The sequence below is a fragment of the Silurus aristotelis genome, assembly GCF_946808225.1.
Source record: "Silurus aristotelis genome assembly, chromosome: 17".
NCBI lineage: Eukaryota > Metazoa > Chordata > Actinopteri > Siluriformes > Siluridae > Silurus > Silurus aristotelis.
The window spans coordinates 22,188,279-22,206,036 of NC_139590.1; the positions used below are offsets into that span (position 1 = coordinate 22,188,279).

Sequence of the window (17,758 nt, forward strand, 5' to 3'; positions counted from 1 at the left end):
AAACCTGATGCTGGCTGGAGCGACGTATCAAGAGCCCTTTTAAATGTGGCGCCTGTGGGGAAATCTGCTAAACTCCCGCTCTCAGAGCCAATGATCAAACTCAGGCAGTGGAACGTCTATGCAGAGCTATGTAGAGGAGAGAGAGAGAGAGAGAGACGGTGAAAGAGAGAGTGAAAGAAAGTGTATGTGTGTAGGGGGGGGGGGGGGGGGACAATAGCTGGGGGCCATTTAAAGGATAAATAAGTGTAATAGCCAGGGTGAGGGAATGAGTTAGCTTCTGCGAGTTGAGGTGAATCAAAGCAAGAAAAGAGAGAAGGAAAGCTAAAAGAAGGAAGACTGAGAGGGGAACGATAAGGTTCCTAGTAATGCTTTGTAGAGCCAATAATGGTCTATAACCTCATGTCAAACGTAAAATAAAACACTGGTGATACTGCCTTTATTTAGTTACACAGATCCCTGAGACAAGAAATCCATCAAGCTCCTGCTTTCAGTAATGTTTTGGTTCTAGATTTGTTTGTCGCATCAGGAGATTTTCAAGTACTTTCACGAATACTTGCAGTTACAGTGACACCTCTTATTATATATCAGGCTGCAAGTCAACAGTTTATTCTTGATGTTGATGTGTTGGAAGCAGGAAAAATGGGCAAGTGTAGGGAATTGTCTAACTCTGATTTGTACCAGATTATCATGGACAGATGCCTGTGTCAGAGCATTTCCAGATGGCAAGGCTTTTGGGGGTTGCTCCGGTTGGTATCTACCAAAAATAGTCTGTTGAAGGAAAGCTTTTGAGCCCCCCAGAGGCTCATTGATGTATCTGGTTCGGTCTGGTCCGATAGCAGAGAAGATCTGCACAAATTTCAGAGCGTATGGGTGTCCGGGTCTGCTAAATGCCGTGGGGCCATGTACTCGTGTGGATGTTATCTTAGCACGTACCCCCTTGCCTTAATATTGTTGCAGAAGTTTCACACCTTCCTGGAGACCCAGGCATGATAATGTCACACCGCAAAATCTGCTCTGGAATGGGTTCAGGAACCTGACAACGCCTGTGAATTCCACAGACTGCTTTGCAGCCGATTATCCGTGGAAGGTACAAGACAAACAAGTCCAAACCGTGGAGACCCCACCTTGCAACTTACACGATTTAAAGCAGCTGCTGCTGACGTCATGGTACCACGGAATACCTTCAGAGGTCTTTTGGAGTCCATGCCTTAAAAGGTCAGAGCTGTATTGGGGGCCTAAGGGGGACCTACACAGTAACATTATGGCTGATTTTAAATTCCACTCCAGGGGTTGTCAACTGAAGGAATGCTGTCACAGCAAATTATTTCAGCAGAGCGATTCCAAAAATACTGCAGCGGAGCTGATAACTGTCCGGAGGGGGAAAGGAAACTGACCATAGTTCAGCAACTCTAATTTTCTAAATTTGATCATATTCTTATGCAGTTGTGTGTGTGGGGGGTTTCTGCTTTGAATTGAGGCATCAGATTTTTTCAGTGGCTGTATCACTGTGAAGCACAACTGTGAAAAAGACACTTCAAATTGCCTTCTTTGTAGTGAAGAATGAACAATTAAAACATGAAACACTTCTCCTCCTAATACAGTCGAGAGGCGGATTTCATGTACTATTCCTACCTGGTAGGCGTTGAGCAGCTTGCTCCTCCACTGAGCCTGTGGCAGGTCGTGGATGGAGAGGCGCAGGTTATGGTAGCTGTCTTTAAACAGGAGAACGTGTGGCTCGTCAATGAGGCGACCTCCGAGCTGCGCTTCCATCTGCATCACCTCCTACAGAGACGACACAACAACGAACACAGAGGACTTTCAGGTACGGTTTTGTGTATATCAATATTATTCCAGGACACAATTCTTTCCTAAACCAGTGTAATTCTTCTGTATTGAAGCATATGTATATATCTAAAAAGCTACCATGATACATGAGTCAGTCAATGATAACATGACTATGGGGTCAACAATGGAATATATAACGCAAAGTTCCTATGCTGCTCTGATGAGCCACTCGTAGTCAGGGCTGTGCATGAGTAAGAAATTGGTTTGGGAATTTTGCACTCGTACATCAAACCTCATAACCTTAGGCAGGAAAGCAGTCCAATTACTGGCAGGAGCTGTAGCAAACCAGGAGAGGGAAAAGAACAGGTACGATATTTCCTGTATTTGTGCCCCATTGTGGCGAACAATAAGGTAGTAAATGTGATTGGTTACTTAAGAAGCGTTTTCTTGTATCTGTACTTTATGGAAGTAGTTCCATTTGGGGAGACTTTGACTTTAACTTCACTACATTTCAAAGTCAAATATCACCTATTTTTCCCTCAAGTACATTTACTTGAGGAACATTATGATTATTAATGGTCAAACGCGCGCTCTGTTTTGAACTCGTTTTGATTGCTACTTATTCCCAACATACAGTTCAGCGTCAGTTCAACAGCAAGCAGAACATTAAGAGAGGAATAAATGATGAAGAAACTCCAGACTCGAACTCGCCACAACACACGTGGCTTATTTGCACGATTTATTTGATGTAGTTGAAAAGAAGGTTTGGGGTTCATGATCATTGTAAAAGATATCAATCAGTGTTTGACTCATTAATATCATTCTATTCATTGATCGGTCTTTTCTTAGTCTTTCAAGTGTCTTGTGTAAAAAAAAGAAATAATAGGAACATCATACATTTGAAGGCAAAATCTGTGGTATTTTTACTCAAGTGAAAGTTTAAAGGGACACTTTTACTTTTACTGGAGCCGTATTTTACTGAGTCGATCCCCACTTTAACTCGACTACATAGTTTGCGTACTTCATCCACCACTGATCATTAGCCAGCTGTGAAAGAGTGTTTACAAGTCCAAGATCTAATTGGTGTGTAGTTTAGTTTGCTTCCTTTCCTTTTCCTATCAGCTTTAAATGCAGTACTACATGTGTTGGACCTTTACAGCAACTTTAGAGAAATTCTGACTCACATGTCAATTTTAAATGTATATATTTATCCTGAAAGAACAAACCAAATGTCATTTGAGAGCAAATTCTAGAGAGGAACAAAGCTGTAGGGAAATTATCTTCCTCTGGGTTGACACAAAGCATTGGGATTATAAATGATTCTAAAATACCAAAGTACTTTATAGTCAAGAACCAGGAAATTAGTTTTGACATGAAGTCTACTTTGTCCACTCAGAGGTTTAGTTCACTGATGGAGATTTGACTGCAAAGATATCATTGTGACAGAACTGCTTGTCTCAACACAAATTTAGAACCATCTTCTTGGTGTCTAAGCTCCACCCTTCACAGTAATCTCATCTATCTTTAGGTTGCCCATGTGGAGGCATCTTAAGCAGCGACAAGGTGTATCCAATTAAAGAGAACTACACCCAGAAGGGTTTTAGGAATGGATCATTCTTGAGAGCAGGGAAACCTGGTATTTTAGTGAAAGCATGTTTTTTTTTTTTAATTAATTTTTTTTTTATTTTTGTTGATGCTTATTTTAAAAGACAAAAGTCCTACGAGACATGCTGCTTGATGTGGGACTTCGTGGCTTTCTGGTTAAAGCTTCGCCTCTGGTCTCGGAGGTTGCTGGTTCGAATCCGGCTTGTCCCAACCCTTGGATGGTTCATAGGTAAGTGGTGAAGTGTGGCTGTGTGTGATGGCAGTTGGAGGTGACAGGTGTCTGAGTGAAGAAAGAGGGTCTGAAGTAAATGGTGCTTCAGAACCCCAGAAAAAGTGTGGGTGATAGGTTTTTGGCTGAATTTTCTATATATGCAAAACTAAGTCCATACTTTTTTTTTTCAGTGCTATAACCCCTTCAACTATTCTTTGCCAGCTCCGGGGGGGCAGCTGCCCGGATATTGCCCCCCACCTTGTGGGTTACGCCCTTCAACCATCCTCTTCCTTGTCTGCATTCTCTTCCTTGTCCGCACCATTCATGCCCTTCCATACCTTCTGATAGTACCTTCCTTGTTGTGCCATTCATGCCCTTCCACACCGTCTGGTAGCACCTTTTTTGTCAAGCCATTGCTTCAGAACCATCTTCACCCATATCCAGGAGACCTGGCCAGGATTTGAACTGGCAACCTCTCAATCCAGAGGCAAAGCTCAACCAGATGAGCCACAGAATCTCACACTTAACACTGCTTAAATATCACTTTTTAGTTTTAAATACATAATTGTGGAGTTAAAGGCAAGCCAACGTGAGCTCCAAACCAAAGATGTCACGCAGCAGAGCCCACGACATTAACCACTACACCACTGGAGGACAAAGTGAGCAAATGCTTATTGGAGTTTAGGCTTTAAGAAATGGCCAACAGCAGATTTTAGCTTAATAAACAACTCAACCGGCTGCTGGAATCGAACCTGCAGCCTCTGTGTTGAGAGGTGAGCGTTTTACAAGAAAGCCACCAAAGCCCTTGAACCACTGTGCCGCTTGTATGCCTTTTGCATTTGCAATGAACACCCGACGTATTATAATAACATTTGGCTAAACATTACAGCAGATTTGAATCCACATCCTCTCCAGGAGCAGACGAGTGTTTTACAAGAGCGCCACAGATTCCTACTGTTGAAGAGTCTCTTGTAGGCTTTTAAAAACAAACACTAACACCGTAATGCTGAGAATAATAAGCTCAAAAGTACAGCGGATTTGAACCGGCAACCTCTGCGTTGAGAGGCAAGAGTTTTAGAAGAAAGCCACCGAAGACCATGGAATGCAGGACCTCTTGTAGGCCTTTTGCACTTCTTGCGAAACACCAACGCCTTAAGTATAATAATAAAAATAGGCTAAAGACCGAGCTGGATTTGAACCAATGATCTACGCATTGAGAGACAAGTGTTTTACAAGAACGCCACAGAGGTGATGAGACTCATTAAGGCCCTTCATAATGAACACCAACACTCTAATTATAATGATATAAATTGACTATGCAGCACTCTGGTTTTGAACCAACAACCACCCCATTGGGAGGTGAGTGTGTGACAAGAGCACCACAGATTCCTAGCAGTGAAGAGTCTCTCGTAGGCCTTTTAAAACAAACACCAACACCCTTATTACAATTATATAAATTGACTAAGCAGCAACCTGGATTTGAACCAATTACCTCTCCAATGGGAGGCGAGAGTCTTATAAGAACGCCACAACGTCTTGCGTCAAATCTTGTCTTGTAGGCCTTTTGCATTATATACAAACCCCAACACCCTAAGGACAATAATAAAAATAGGCTGTACGGCAGATTTGAACCCATAACCTCGGCTTTGGGAAGCGAGTGTTTTATAAGAAAGCCACCAAAGTCTTGGGGTGCAGAGGCTCTTAAAGGCCTTTTAAAAGAAACACCAACATACTAATTATAATAATATAATTTGACTAAGAAACACCTGGACTTGAACCAACAACCTCTCGATTTAAAGGCAAGTGTTTTATAAGAACACCACTGAAGCCTTGCAGCAATGAGGTTCTTGTAGGCCTTTTAAAATGAACTAATTGTCTAAACAGTGCTCTGGATTCAAACCGAAATCCTCTCCATTGGGATGGTTTGTTTGACCACCATTATAAATGAAATGGATGCAGCTCATTGATTTCTGAGCCTGGGCTGTGTGGCTTTATATTACTTTCAACCTGTTTGTAGCATAGATACCACTGACAAACAGGTCTGTAGCAAGAGCTACACTGGAAAACAAAACCCAACAACTGCCCATAGGCATCAATTATAGGTACAACTCGTCAATTTTCAGTGTGAACAAAAAGTCTGGAGTTAAACTGATCATGAGACTCTGAACAGATATGATTAGGGGTCAACCGAATGAGGGTGGGTTTTCTTCCCTTAGGTGTTCCTACTCACAGGTGAGTCTTTAGTAAGAAAGCCTGGCTGACCCTAGAGGTGTGTCTCGGAACTGCACTCCCAACAAAAAAAACCAGTTATCCATGTGAGTGGTCGCTTCCATTTCTCCAGGTGGGAGTAATCATTCAATCATCTTGAGAAACTACCTGCTAGGAGTTTAATTATGGCTACTAGTATGTTCTGTTTAGGTATATATATTTTGGAAAGTCAGAAACCCTGATGCTAACCGCTGCACTGCTGTAGGACAGGTGATGTAATTGCACGGTGGGATTTTTTATGGCGTAAAAAATATTAACGCAAACAAATGAATGAGTGTAGCAGGTTTGAAATAGCAACCTCTGGATTGAGGGGCAAACAGTTTACAAATAAGCCACGTAAGACAGCATGAAGATGGGACTTGTTTTAGGGCCCAACTCAGAGGTTTAGTTCACTGATGGAGATTTGACTGCAAAGATATCATTGTGACAGAACTGCTTGTCTCAACACAAATTTAGAACCATCTTCTTGGTGTCTAAGCTCCACCCTTCACAGTAATCTCATCTATCTTTAGGTTGCCCATGTGGAGGCATCTTAAGCAGCGACAAGGTGTATCCAATTAAAGAGAACTACACCCAGAAGGGTTTTAGGAATGGATCATTCTTGAGAGCAGGGAAACCTGGTATTTTAGTGAAAGCATGTTTTTTTTTCTTGAATTTAATTTTTTTTATTTTTGTTGATGCTCATTTAAAAAGACAAAAGTCCTACGAGACATGTCACTTGATGTGGGACTTCGTGGCTTTCTGGTTAAAGCTTCGCCTCTGGTCTCGGAGGTTGCTGGTTCGAATCCGGCTTGTCCCAACCCTTGGATGGTTCATAGGTAAGTGGTGAAGCGTGGCTGTGTGTGATGGCAGTTGGAGGTGACAGGTGTCTGAGTGAAGAAAGAGGGTCTGAAGTAAATGGTGCTTCAGAACCCCAGAAAAAGTGTGGGTGATAGGTTTTTGGCTGAATTTTCTATATATGCAAAACTAAGTCCATACTTTTTTTTTTTCAGTGCTATAACCCCTTCAACTATTCTTTGCCAGCTCCGGGGGGGCAGCTGCCCGGATATTGCCCCCCACCTTGTGGGTTACGCCCTTCAACCATCCTCTACCTTGTCCGCACCATTCATGCCCTTCCATACCTTCTGATAGTACCATCCTTGTTGTGCCATTCATGCCCTTCCACACCGTCTGGTAGCACCTTTTTTGTCAAGCCATTGCTTCGGAACCATCTTCACCCATATCCAGGAGACCTGGCCAGGATTTGAACTGGCAACCTCTCAATCCAGAGGCAAAGCTCAACCAGATGAGCCACAGAATCTCACACTTAACACTGCTTAAATATCACTTTTTAGTTTTAAATACATAATTGTGGAGTTAAAGGCAAGCCAACGTGAGCTCCAAACCAAAGATGTCACGCAGCAGAGCCCATGACATTAACCACTACACCACTGGAGGACAAAGTGAGCAAATGCTTATTGGAGTTTAGGCTTTAAGAAATGGCCAACAGCAGATTTTAGCCTAATAAACTACTCAACCGGCTGTTGGAATCGAACCTGCAGCCTCTGTGTTGAGAGGTGAGCGTTTTACAAGAAAGCCACCAAAGCCCTTGAACCACTGTGCCGCTTGTATGCCTTTTGCATTTGCAATGAACACCCGACGTATTATAATAACATTTGGCTAAACATTACAGCAGATTTGAATCCACATCCTCTCCAGGAGCAGACGAGTGTTTTACAAGAGCGCCACAGATTCCTACTGTTGAAGAGTCTCTTGTAGGCTTTTAAAAACAAACACTAACACCGTAATGCTGAGAATAATAAGCTCAAAAGTACAGCGGATTTGAACCGGCAACCTCTGCGTTGAGAGGCAAGAGTTTTAGAAGAAAGCCACCGAAGACCATGGAATGCAGGACCTCTTGTAGGCCTTTTGCACTTCTTGCGAAACACCAACGCCTTAAGTATAATAATAAAAATAGGCTAAAGACCGAGCTGGATTTGAACCAATGATCTACGCATTGAGAGACAAGTGTTTTACAAGAACGCCACAGAGGGGATGAGACTCATGAAGGCCCTTCATAATGAACACCAACACTCTAATTATAATGATATAAATTGACTATGCAGCACTCTGGTTTTGAACCAACAACCTCCCCATTGGGAGGTGAGTGTGTGACAAGAGCACCACGGATTCCTAGCAGTGAAGAGTCTCTCGTAGGCCTTTTAAAACAAACAGCAACACCGTAAGTCTAAGAATAATAATGGGTTAAACGGTATAGCAGAATTTAAGCCGCAACCTCTGCGTTGAGAGGCGAGTGTTTTACAAGAAAGCCACCAAAACCCATGAAATGCAGTGTCTCTTGTAGGTCTTTTGCACTTCTTGTAAAACACCAACACCTTAAGTATAATAATAAAAACAGGCTAAAGCCCACATTGGCTTTGAACCAATGACCCATGCAATGAGAGATAAGTGTTTTACAAGAAAGCCACAGAAGCCTTGCATGGATGAGGCTCTAGTAGGTCTTTTAAAATAAACACCAACACCCTTATTACAATTATATAAATTGACTAAGCAGCAACCTGGATTTGAACCAATAACCTCTCCAATGGGAGGCGAGAGTCTTATAAGAACGCCACGACGTCTTGCGTCAAATCTTGTCTTGTAGGCCTTTTGCATTATATACAAACCCCAACACCCTAAGGACAATAATAAAAATAGGCTGTACGGCAGATTTGAACCCATAACCTCTGCTTTTGGAAGCGAGTGTTTTATAAGAAAGCCACCAAAGTCTTGGGGTGCAGAGGCTCTTAAAGGCCTTTTAAAAGAAACACCAACATACTAATTATAATAATATAATTTGACTAAGAAACACCCTGGACTTGAACCAACAACCTCTCGATTTAAAGGCAAGTGTTTTATAAGAACACCACTGAAGCCTTGCAGCAATGAGGTTCTTGTAGGCCTTTTAAAATGAACTAATTGTCTAAACAGTGCTCTGGATTCAAACCGAAATCCTCTCCATTGGGATGGTTTGTTTGACCACCATTATAAATGAAATGGATGCAGCTCATTGATTTCTGAGCCTGGGCTGTGTGGCTTTATATTACTTTCAACCTGTTTGTAGCATAGATACCACTGACAAACAGGTCTGTAGCAAGAGCTACACTGGAAAACAAAACCCAACAACTGCCCATAGGCATCAATTATAGGTACAACTCGTCAATTTTCAGTGCGAACAAAAAGTCTGGAGTTAAACTGATCATGAGACTCTGAACAGATATGATTAGGGGTCAACCGAATGAGGGTGGGTTTTCTTCCCTTAGGTGTTCCTACTCACAGGTGAGTCTTTAGTAAGAAAGCCTGGCTGACCCTAGAGGTGTGTCTCGGAACTGCACTCCCAACAAAAAAAACCAGTTATCCATGTGAGTGGTCGCTTCCATTTCTCCAGGTGGGAGTAATCATTCAATCATCTTGAGAAACTACCTGCTAGGAGTTTAATTATGGCTACTAGTATGTTCTGTTTAAGTATATATATTTTGGAAAGTCAGAAACCCTGATGCTAACGGCTGCACTGCTGTAGGACAGGTGATGTAATTGCACGGTGGGATTTTTTATGGCGTAAAAAATATTAACGCAAACAAATAAATGAGTGTAGCAGGTTTGAACTAGCAACCTCTGGATTGAGGGGCAAACAGTTTACAAATAAGCCACGTAAGACAGCATGAAGATGGGACTTGTTTTAGGGCCCTTTATTTCCAGTCAAGCAGGAATTTCATAAAGAAATTACTATTAATAATGGATTTTTATTAATAGTATTTTTTTTTGATTTTTGTAGCAGTGTTTTCTGATTTTTTTTTTTTTTTTTTTATGTCTGCATCGTCATGAACATTTACAGACATCCTGATGCAATTAGGCTTTTCTGTCTTTCTGCAAACAGGGCATTTTGAATAAAAACAAAAATACAGATACAAATAGAAGGTGCACCAGTTATTTATTTATTTATTTATTTATTTATTTATTTATTTATTTATTTATTTATTTGTGTTTGATTGCTTTTTTTGTAAGAAAGCTTAATCGTAATAGTTCACTGTGCTTCTGGATGAGATGAGGATGGGGGGGGACCCCAACAACCAAGTGTCCGGTTTCCTCCTTTTCCCCTGGGCGACATCCAATCATCAGAGCTGTGGTGGTGTTAATACAGCAACCAATGAATACAAACAAAACATGAAAATGATTGCATGCACAGGGATGAACAGAAACATGTCCGGTTTAGTTGCGCCACACATTTTACTTTAGTGTGTAATCTGGGGACCAAGCAGGCGCACACAAACATACACACAAAGCTTTTGCTATAGGTGACACTCATACTTTCTGTCCCACAGAGTAGAAGACTCTACAAGAAATTAAAGTTTGGACAAGTACCACTTGTACAGCACTCCATCGCTGCCTCATGCTGGCACTACACTCGTGTTCGAAGCGTTCTGGAGGCACGAATATGAAGCTAATGTGCTGGAAGGAACGCGCTCTGGAAGGGCAGATGGATGAGGCCGTATGGTGTAACGGCTTAACTGCGCGAACGCCAATGCACACGGATTGAATTCGGAGAGCGAGTCTAATTAAGATGGAGAATCCGGCCGATTCTTATCTGCGGCGCCGTTTCCTTTGCGCTGCTCACTTCAGGCTCGGCCGGCTTCAATTATAACGGTAAGGAAGCCGGTAATTATCGATTTCAAAACACGGATCCTTGCGCCGCTGCAAACTCTTTCAGGCTACGCGTGTAACGCGGTGATCAGATCGCGGAGGCTCTCCGCTCATATATAACGAGGACATAACGAGCCCCAATTTTAAGCATGTCCCCTCACGGAGACACTTTCAAAACAGCCATTTAGTCTTCAGATGGAGGAGTGGGCGTCTTTCAAGCTGCACTCGTGTCGGCATGGCGGGGACCAGTGGTCAGAGGTTATCTCCCCAGTCGTCCGGGGTTCGCGCGAGTCAATAGCAGAGGCCAATCGAATGTGGAGAGGCGTATAATCTCACGATGTGTGGCTTTTACTCGCACAAAAGGCTCCAAAGCTCCTCGTTTAGCTTGGTCCTCTTCGAAGCACAATTACTCTTTGGGGCGGGAATTACCATTGCAAATGGCGACGAGTGAACTTTGATCCAGATTCTGACCCATCAGCAGATCGAGCCGAGAGGCTGCCAATTATCCCATTATGAAGCCTTGGCACCCTGAATACCGATGCGGACGTCCCGCCAGCGTCCCGAGAGCTCGCGATTAACAAGCGTGCATAAATCTGTCTGTCTCGGCGAATCGTTTTCTTTTCTTTTCTTTTTTTTTACCAACATCACGCCCCAAACATAAAAAAATACTGCACTCGCAGTTTGTGTGTTTGCTTTCCACATGTGGGTTCGACAAAGAGAGTAATGGCCTCCTGTACGCCTCATTGTCTTCCTAATAAATTGCTTTGTGCGACGGCACATTTACTGCAGAGGGTAAGAAAAAAAGACGAGAGAAACGGAGAGAACTCCCTAAAACTTTATTTAGTTGAGCGAGGAGGAAAAAAAAAAAGCGCGTGACGCCTTCGTCAGCAGATCGGAAAAGATTCGGCGTTTATTTTTCCGCCGCAGACGCGGAGGAAGACGTATTCGACGTCGGGTTCTTCGCGAAAGAAAAGAGAGAGAAGATGTCATGTGGAGACGAGTGCGTGTGGGGGTGTTTGCGACAAGTGGGGGGGAGGGGTACCGTGTTTTTGTCTTCTTCGATTTTTGTATATTTCTAGAGGCTTGAACAAGCCGAGATAAACACGAGATATAAAGAGGAAAAAGTGGAAAGCGCTGATATTAAGGGGAAACTCAGAGAGAGGGAGCGGAAAAATAGATGGAGAAGCAGCTTAGCGTTTTTCGCCTTGAGGTCAGAAGTGTGTTAAGCTTCAGAGGGACAGATAACTGGATTATCGGAGGCCCGGACGCAGCTCTCCGGCTTTTCAGCTTCGTCTGTCCGGTTGCCTCGACTCACTCGCTGCGGCGTCTGATAGACTCGGTCCATCCGGGGAATAGACGAGACCCTTGTATAGTTAATCTTTGCTGTCTGCCTGTGACAGAAGGAGGTTAGCAGCCACGCTAACTCTTAGACGACAAACTGTCCTCGGCCTGAGAAGAAGGAAAGGTTTAAAGGTGATTAAGGAAGATGGCGTTTCCAGACAGCTACAACCCATCAAAATGAACTACATTTCAGAGCAGGGCCGGGGATCGAGCGTTCATTACCCACTGACAATCCACATTTAAATGACGATCTACGAAGCAACAATTGTTCGTGCGTTTCCTCTGACCGTTTCTTTTCACGTGCGGTCCGACTTTTCTTCAGTTCCCCACTCGCAACTTTAGTTTCCTCCTGTACTCTTTTTGGCGCACAAAAATAGAACAAAAATCTCTTATTAAAGATACACAGAGTCAAAATGAATAAAAAACACAGCCAAGAAAAAGTATATATGGACCCAGTGATCTGATTATAGTCTGCTCCGCTTTCTATTGCTTTTTGATTAATAGCTAAGTTTCATCTGCATTACGAGATAAAAAAATAAAACACACACAAAAGGAACAAACAAGCGAAAAAACAAAGGAGAATAGTGTGTGTGTGTGTGTGTGTGTGTGTGTGTGTATGTGTGTGTGTGTGTTTGTGTGAGTGAGTGTGTGTGTGTGTGTGTGTGTGTGTGGGTGAGTGAGAGTGTGTGTGTGTAAGTGAGTGAGTGAGAGTGTGTGGTGTGAGTGTGTGTAAGTGAGTGTTTGTGTGTGAGTGAGAGTGTGTGTGTGTGTGTGTGTGTGTGTGTGGGTGAATGAGAGTGTGTGTGTAAGTGAGTGAGTAAGTGAGTGAGAGTGTGTGGTGTGAGTGTGTGTAAGTGAGTGTTTGTGTGTGAGTGAGAGTGTGTGTAAGAGTGTGTGTGTTAGTGAGTGAGTGAGTGAGTGAGTGTGTGTCTGAGACTCTCAGGTACCTGACGGTTCTCTCAGTGTTCTCGGTTCTCTCAGTTTTCTCAGTGTTCTCAGCTCTCTCAGTGTTCTCGGCTCTCTCAGTGTTCTCGGTTCTCTCAGTGTTCTCGGTTCTCTCGGTGTTCTCAGTTCTCTCAGTTCTCTCAGTGTTCTCGGTTCTCTCAGTGTTCTCAGTGTTCTCGGTTCTTTCAGTGTTCTCGGTTCTCTCAGTGTTCTCGGTTCTCTCAGTGTTCTCAGTTCTCTCGGTTCTCTCAGTGTTCTCGGTTCTCTCAGTGTTCTCGGTTCTCTCAGTTCTCTCAGTGTTCTCAGTTCTCTCAGTTCTCTCAGTGTTCTCGGTTCTCTCAGTGTTCCCGGTTCTCTCAGTGTTCTCGGTTCTCTCAGTTTTCTCGGTTCTCTCAGTGTTCTCAGTTCTCTCAGTTTTCTCGGTTCTCTCAGTGTTCTCAGTTCTCTCAGTGTTAACAGTTCTCTCAGTTTTCTCAGTGCTCAGTGTTCTCAGTTGAATGCTCAGTGTTAGTGAAGTGTAATAATGCAGAAGAAACCAGGCTGTGGCGTGACATGAATCTGACACGTGGAAGACGTGAATATTAAATATAGCAGGATTTCAGTCGACGTAATATAACTCGTATTTGGACACACGGTTCTCAGGGTGGGTTTAATGAAAGAGACTGAACGAGACTGAAAGAGACTGAAGGAGATTGAAGACTCCGTCACGGAAATAAAACGACTCTGAAGACGGACGACGCCTACGGACCGAGTCGACAAACAATTCGGGGATTTGTTGGGTTTTTTCCCTGAGCGATGACGTGCAGATGTTCATTATAAAGACGTATCTGCATATAGTTAAGCGTTCCCTCGAGCTGAGCTCGTCTTATTGTCTTTCACTCGTCATCTATTAAAGCCTCTCTTCGTCTATGTCACCCTCTCTTCCTCCCTCTCTTCCTCCCTCTCTCTCTCTCTCTCTCTCTCTCTCTCTCACTCTCTCTCTGATGGATCGAGCCCATCAGTGTGTCTTCCACAGCTTCCCTCATCTCTGATTAATAACTTCGGGTGTGAGCATGGAGGCAGCTGTGCTCCACACACACACACACACACACACACACACACACACACACACACACACACACACAGAGGGACGAGATGCACTTTGCTCTTGATAAATCATGGTGAAAAAAGTAAGCGCAACACTGTGACGTGCCATTTCTCTCGCTCTCCGTCTGTTTCGTCTCCGTAAAGCTGAGTGTCACATTAAAGTTCACGTCACCGAGCTGACGCTGCGCTTTCCATCCATCACACACACACACACACACACACACACACACACACACCATTATGCTCTGCTTTTTAGACAAAGGTCAAACTGTCTCACACACACACATAAACACACAAACACATGACACGCAAGCATTACGGCCCATACGCCGAGTCAGCACCCGAAACGCTAGACCTTATCCACATGTTCAGCTGGAGGAAAATCTCAGCAACGTCTCATCTGCAGTCAAGACATGGCGTTAGCTAAATCAGGAACGCCACGTTCACACGCTCGAAGGGAAGGGAAGAAAAGAGAAGGATAAAAGGGAGTAAAGACGAAAGGATGGATAAAAAGATGGAAGGAAAGAAAGGAAATGACGAGCACATAGAACAAAAGAATGGATTGAGAAAAGAACGAGTACAGAAGAGCGGAGAACAGACGGAGATCAAGAGCGCTCGAAGAATGAATAAAGGATGGACAGATGGAAGGAAATGAAAAGAGAGATTTAATGGAAAGGACGGACTGAGGAAGGAAGGAAGAACGAGAAAGAAAGGGAAGCGAAAGAAAAGGAGATCAAGAAAGCATAGAAGGAAGAAAGGATGGAAAGATGGAAGGAAAGGAAGAACGGCTTCCAAAGCCTAGAAGAAAAGGAGAGAAGGGAGAAGAGAAGGAAGGAGACGTTGTGAGAGGAGACCCAAACCTGTTCCAGCTTCATGAAGATCTGCTTGCCATGGGCTGGAGATCTCCTGCTGAAGAGTCAGCACCGGCGCCGGTGCCGGAGAAAAGCGGGCTGCTGGTAAATATCGATCTAATTGGTCCCGTAGGGCCGGTCGCTTATCGAGAGCGTGCGAACCGAAATGTCACCGAGTCCCGAGTGTCACGACGCCACGCCCCCATCAAACACAGTTACGCCGGTTCTAATCGGGTTTAATTGGGAAATGAAGCGATGCCCTTCCTGTTCTGTCGCAGTGATGAGTGGCGTGAAGCTGCAAAGGAGAATGGACACAATCTGTACCAAAAGTTTTTATACAACTGAGCAAACGATTCTACATCCCATTCTTTATTATTTTATAAATAACCTCCACTTCTTCTGGAAGTGTGTTAGTGAAGTCAGGTACTGATGAAGGCGGAGGTGAGGAGACCTGGGGTGCAGTCAGCGTTCACATTCATCTCAAAGGTGTTCTTGAACAAACACCCTTCGCTGCGATCCTGCTGCTTGGGAATGAACGTTCGGATGAAATGTATTTAAAGAGCAGCGCGGGGTAGCGGCTGCTCAGCTTCAAAATCATTTCTGAACTCCCCGGCTGGTGCAAGAGTTAACTTGGTATTATGGAATGAAGCGTGTGCGTGTGCGTGTGTGTGTGTGTGTGTGTGGATGCGTGCCATACCCTCTGGCAATCATTACAGTCCATAACGCAACACAATTAACATGTCACCGGAGATAAATACACATCTCAGATCAGGCATTAGATCATCTGCTACCTCTCCGCCTGCACTACTTCTCCAGCACCCTCCCATGACTAGCGCTGATTAGCATAATAATGCGAAAGACAATCACAAGAAACGAGGACCTGCGACTGTACGGGAAGCCAATCAGTCACTCGGGAGGGGGTACATTTTTTAACGCAGAGAGCTCACTGCACCTGTTAGGTGCCTCCACAACAGAGCGATCTCGGATTAGGTCGGAATTTGCGAAGAGAATAGAATATAATATATTCTAATATATATATATATATGTCTTGTTCCAGTTCAACCCTGAAGACTACATTTCCCAGGAGAACACCGTGGCTTAGCAAAGATATCACACACACATATCTCCAGCACTTGGAAACGGTCAAGGTCATGAGCGAGAGTAGACGGTTATTACTCTCTTTGATTTGTGTTACGCCTGTTTATTTAACGCTACAATTTTTCCCGTGTTTAGTAGCGCTATATAAATATAATACGGCCAAAAAATAAATAAAAAAAAAAAAAGCATCAACAGCTTGCTTCTCGCAGAAGCAGCCATAACGAGCTCCTAATGAGTTCATAACGAGTGTGGGTGCTGAGGCCGCAGTTTGGCTGGAGATCAGTGGCTGATGAAGTTTTTTTTTCCTCATGAAGCACCAGAGGACCTCATGTTCCTGAGAACTTCCTTCATGCGGCCAGATTGAGGCTTTGGATAAAAAAAAAAAAAAAAACTCCACTGCCCACCATAATCCTCTGAGCTCTGCGTGGCTCTATTTCCGTCCATCTATCTCTGACATTCTCATTTTCATCTCCCATCATCACACGACTCCTCGAAAACCTCCTTACCTTCTCTACTCTCACACCATTCTCTCTCTCTCTCTTTCTGGCAGGCTGCGTGAGGTTGGAGTGGTGATTACTACGCTTTTCTCTCTCGTGGCGAACTCGGGACGCCAGCCACACGGCTTTTCTTTTTCATTTACTAATTAACCATGCAAATGGAATCTTAAAGGCTACTCAAACGTGCTTCTCCCGGGAGCCGGCGTTGGCATTAGCTCCCGATTGTTCTCGATCCGTTCATGAGAAAAAGAAACAAGCGAAGGCGCCCAAGAAATACAGACATAAGCAGGCAGATGGCAAACAAACACGGAGCGAACAGAAGAGAAACAGACCCTATTATCAGTCATCACACAAAAACATAGAAGCAGCCACTCCACCACTACATCTAACCACCAGCCACTGCTCAGTTTTCAGCTCAACATATTGACCAGCACATTTTGGTTTTAATCCTGATGATACTGATTACAACATTATCCTGTCGCAATCAGCAACCCGCACGCCGGCATGCGATCAACCAATCAGCATTCACGAATCGCATCAAATTCGAAAAATACACAACCAACCTTTGACGAATGCCAAACGGTACTCCAGCGCACCCATTTCAGATGATTACATCATCGACATGGCAACCAATCAGCAGCCATTACAACGCTCTTATCGAGTAACGCATTCCCCGGGTTGGACTTTCCACCCAATCACCTTTAATCACATCAACACAGTGGCTAATCGCTACCTAGCAACCAACCATCCCTCATTCTCCAACATAGCAACCAATCATCCTTAACTGCAATAACATTATAGTTCACCAACAAAATGCAACACACTCCAATAACCAGTGATCAATCGCTAAATAATAAGGTGATTAATCACCATTCATGAACTCAACAAACAGTCCAACCAAAACATTGCAACAAATCACCACTTATTACAAGAATCAACAAATTACCAGTCCATATTAATGTACTTCCCGATTATAAGATCAACTAATTACTTCTTAATACTGCAATATACACACTTAAAACATCTATTTCTATCTATCTATTTAAAACTCCAAAATACTGACCAATTTCCATTCATTAAACCAAAATACTGACCAATTTCCATTCATTAAACCAAAATACTGACCAATTTCCATTCATTAAACCAAAATACTGACCAATTTCCATTCATTAAACCAAAATACTGACCAATTTCCATTCATTAAACCAAAATACTGACTAATTTCCATTCATTAAACCAAAATACTGACCAATTTCCATTCATTAAACCAAAATACTGACCAATTTCCATGTAATACACCAAAATACTGACCAATTTCCATTCATTAAACCAAAATATTGACCAATTTCCATTCAATACTCCAAAATACTGACTATTTTCTATTTAATACA

The 17,758-nt window shown here is 43.3% G+C and overlaps 1 protein-coding gene across 12 annotated transcripts in view; it reads right to left on the reverse strand.

Annotated features, from left to right (window-relative positions):
- Window positions 1-17,758, reverse strand: part of unc5a (unc-5 netrin receptor A) — a 205,305-nt gene that overhangs the window by 9,039 nt on the left and 178,508 nt on the right. For all 12 annotated transcript variants that reach the window (XR_014537540.1, XR_014537541.1, XR_014537542.1 and 9 more), the window contains one exon: window positions 1,633-1,782. Coding sequence is in view for 7 of the 12 variants with exons in the window: in XM_083566434.1 (XP_083422560.1) it covers window positions 1,633-1,782 (150 nt within the window). In the remaining 5 variants the exon portion in view is untranslated. The remainder of the gene's footprint in view (window positions 1-1,632; window positions 1,783-17,758) is intronic.